Source organism: Mastomys coucha, unplaced genomic scaffold (genome assembly GCF_008632895.1).
Source record: "Mastomys coucha isolate ucsf_1 unplaced genomic scaffold, UCSF_Mcou_1 pScaffold5, whole genome shotgun sequence".
NCBI lineage: Eukaryota > Metazoa > Chordata > Mammalia > Rodentia > Muridae > Mastomys > Mastomys coucha.
The window spans coordinates 19,917,475-19,921,101 of NW_022196911.1; the positions used below are offsets into that span (position 1 = coordinate 19,917,475).

At 32.8% G+C, this 3,627-nt stretch overlaps 1 protein-coding gene across 1 annotated transcript in view; it reads left to right on the plus strand.

Moving 5' to 3' along the window:
• The first annotated feature begins 1,497 nt into the window (after positions 1-1,497).
• Positions 1,498-3,627, plus strand: part of LOC116076844 (vomeronasal type-2 receptor 116-like) — a 30,979-nt gene continuing 28,849 nt past the window's right edge. Inside the window, exon 1 of the mRNA XM_031350845.1 lies at positions 1,498-1,715. Coding sequence (XP_031206705.1) covers positions 1,498-1,715 — 218 coding nt within the window. The remainder of the gene's footprint in view (positions 1,716-3,627) is intronic.

The window sequence follows — 3,627 nt, forward strand, 5'->3', positions numbered from 1 at the left end:
AATTTAACAGTTTTATATAGATGCTTGCCTACAGCAATACTGAAAATACATGTTTTTCTCAATATAAATTTTAAATAATTCCAAACATATTGACTGTATATTTCAAAATAATACATCACTACTAGTATTTTCTTAAATGAACATAAATATATAAAGTCTTTTTGTTTGTTTGTGTTGTATTTAGTAGAGTTTAAAATCTTGGCCCTTACTGTGGTACAAGCCCCAAATAAGAACAATTTTTAGACATTGGATTTCATTGCAATAAGGCTGTACTTCAATGACCCTAACATCACCAAAGGATTTTACCTCCATCGTAGCTAAGCTGAGAGTTGACAGTTCTGCTGCACCAAGAAATGAATTGTAGGCACAATTTTCGGTTACAGACTTCCTGCTATGGTCAAAACTATTTGACTTGAGTGAGTGACTTTATTCTCAGCCCACAGAGAACAGGTTACATTCATTTAAGAAATGGTGTATGTATTAAGATGGTCTGTTCATGAAGTCATTTGCCAACTGTTTCAATGAACAATGGTTCTGCTTGGAAGGTGGCACAGACATTAGGTGTGGGTAAGAATCTGGTTCATTGGCTGTGATAATTTGGAAAAGGATTCATCTCAGAGAAAGAGTAACTTATAAAATCCTCTTCTTCAAACTTGATACAAGAGCTACAAATGTCACAGGATCACAGAGATAGCCTGACTCTTAGGTTGCCTTTTAAGTTTAAACTTTAAACGCACTTTTCATTTTGCTCATTTGACGTAAACCCTTTATAGAACTTTGGACTAAATAAGTTAGAATAGAAATAACTTACTGAAAGTTGTAAATATAAATGAACTAGAAATTAAAATAATAATGCTTACCCTGACAATTCTCATACATTTTCTTATGTTAAAGCTTATAGATATTACAGATAAAGCTCCTTTCCTATGCTAAAGGAAGGAAATGTTGGGATAACCTATGCCAATGCATAGTGTATAAACTGTCTTGGTACTTGTTTCCTATAATTCACACTTGTTAGTTGCCACCAAAGCTCTGCAATATATTAATTTTGAGTGGTTACATTAGCAATACTTTCCTTAAGTCTTTTCCTTTTCAGTTAGCTGGCTGCCCATGATGTAACTTGTGGGTCAGCCTAAATTGTTTTTCATATTTAAAGTTTCTTGCTTCATATGGTTAGTCAATTCATCCCAAGAGAAGATCAACTCTGAGCTCTTACTGTTTGTAGTCTTTACTGAACTCATAGTGCCTTTGGCTAGTGAAGAATATGAACAAACATATTTCCCAACTTGTTTTTCACTTGAATAGAAGGCCTCAGCAGCAGAGTCCATGTGAAAAGTTAGTTTCAAAATTCCCAATGGCATTCTCAATATCTTGGAATGATTAGTGTGACAGACTGAGTCATCAACCAAGATAAAACATACATGGTCACAAAAACATGAGCCAAGCATATAAGTACTGGTCACTGTTCTATATCAAGCAGACACATGTACTAATAGAATGTTCTCTTGGATTTTTATATTCTGGCTTTTGCAAATTCCCAAATTTGTCTCTGCTAGGATATATAATATTAGCAGATGTTATTACAGAATTCCTGAAGAATTTCACCATGAAGGAGATGTTGTGATTGGTGCATTTTTCCCACTTCATACATTCTACACTGAGAAGAAAATGCCACATTCAACTGTACCATACCTATATGTAGACTATCACATACAGTAAGTACAATTATTTATTTTTTGAGTTCAGAATTCTTATTACTTAGAGAGCATAGTCATTAAAATTTACTTATTGTTTATTTTTTATTTTGACAAATTCACTCCGATATTCTTAAATCTTTTCATCAGTTTTATTTTCCTTTTAGGTTATTTCCCACACTCAGGGGAAAGGAAATGGAAACTTTGACTGTATTCACTTTAGTTTCCTTATTTGATTGATAACCATAACATCTTATTTTCCATTCTTGTTATGCCACAAAGACTGAATAGTTTTCAGTGTTGTTGTTTCAAGGAAGGATGATTCATTCTAAGCCTTACCTTATTGTTCTTAGTGTTTTGGAAGTCCTGATTGAGCCTGTGATATTAGCTGATATCACTAAATGCTATGTTTGCTCTATGTATCTGTGTGTTTGCTGTGATACTTGAGTGAAGAGACCATGTGTGTGACATACATCTGATTTCAGAGTTAACATTGTCACAGGTAGATGTGAATACTTCTGTGCTCCATAGATATGTTGTCTATATCATGTTTTATTATAAGTATTTAATAATTTACTTTTTATTCTCAGACAAATTTCTTATGTTTACCTGTTTAATCCATTTGTTTGCAATATTTATTCTTATTTTAATATATGTGTCTACCAAGACTTAGTGACTATGAGAGTTTCATCTTGGTGCTGTTTCTTAGATGTAGTTAAATAATCCAGATTATTGGATAGTTTCAATATTCTTTCTGTATGGAATAGGTAGTATGGCTTGGAAATAGAACAATAAATCTTACAAATCCCTGTGAATAATGAAGAAATTGTGTTAGAAATCAATGAGCAGAAAATGACTAAAAGAAATACATGAAAGGTTTTAGAATCACTAAAAGTGAATTTGTCAAAATAACAAAACAAAACAAATAATGTGTAAAGGTGAATATGCTCTATGAGATAATACTCTCTGCTTGGTAAAATCTTTTGAGTTATTAAGGCATTAAATCAAAGACAGTGGAGGTGAAAATGTTTAGATATAAATTAAAATTTCATGGTTTATTTCTTTGACAGATTTAATTTGAATTTTTAAAACATCAAATGTGGGTATATGAAATTTGTTATTTGGATAAAATATTCAATGGTATATCTAAATTCTTAGGGAATCACATGTTGACTCAAAGGAAATCGTAATATTTCCTCATATGCTTAGTAGTTGAGGCAACTTTGGTTGTTGGATAGGGCCTCTTTTATTTAATTATAGTTAATGCTCCTTATAAATCCACTTTTCTGATGCCCTTTCCTCTCAGCAGTTCAGGTACCAATGTGTATGTGTATGCATTTCTATATATTTTGTGAAGCAGAAGAACTTCTCTGTAAAGACTGTACTTTCTGATATGTGAGGAATTAGTCTGATTTAGTCATTAAAAATGAGGATTGATTGAAGTGAAAAACATTGAATTTGCATAAAATCAGGAAAACATAAGCTGAATTAATGACAAAATTCTGTCACTTTTATTTTAATGTATCAAGTGTATTTGTTGTATAATGTGTTCCTTATGAGTATGGAATAATATTAAGAGCAAAGTGGCCTGTTAGAGCATAAGCTATTGGCATTCTCTTCAGGAAAATTTTCCCTGTGCCTATGTGCTTGAGGCTCTTCCCCACTTTCTTTTCTATTACTTTCAGTGTATCTGGTTTGATATGGAGGTTCCTGATCCACTTGGACTTGAGCTTTGTACAAGGAGATAGGAATGGATTGATTTGCATTCTTCTACATGCTAACCACCAGTTGAGCCAGCACTATCTGTTGAAAACGCTGTCTTTTTTCCACTGCATGGTTTTAGGTCATTTGCCAAAGATCAAGTAACCATAGGTGTGTGGGTTCATTTCTGAGTCTTTAATTCTGTTCCATTGATCTACCTGCCTGTCACTGT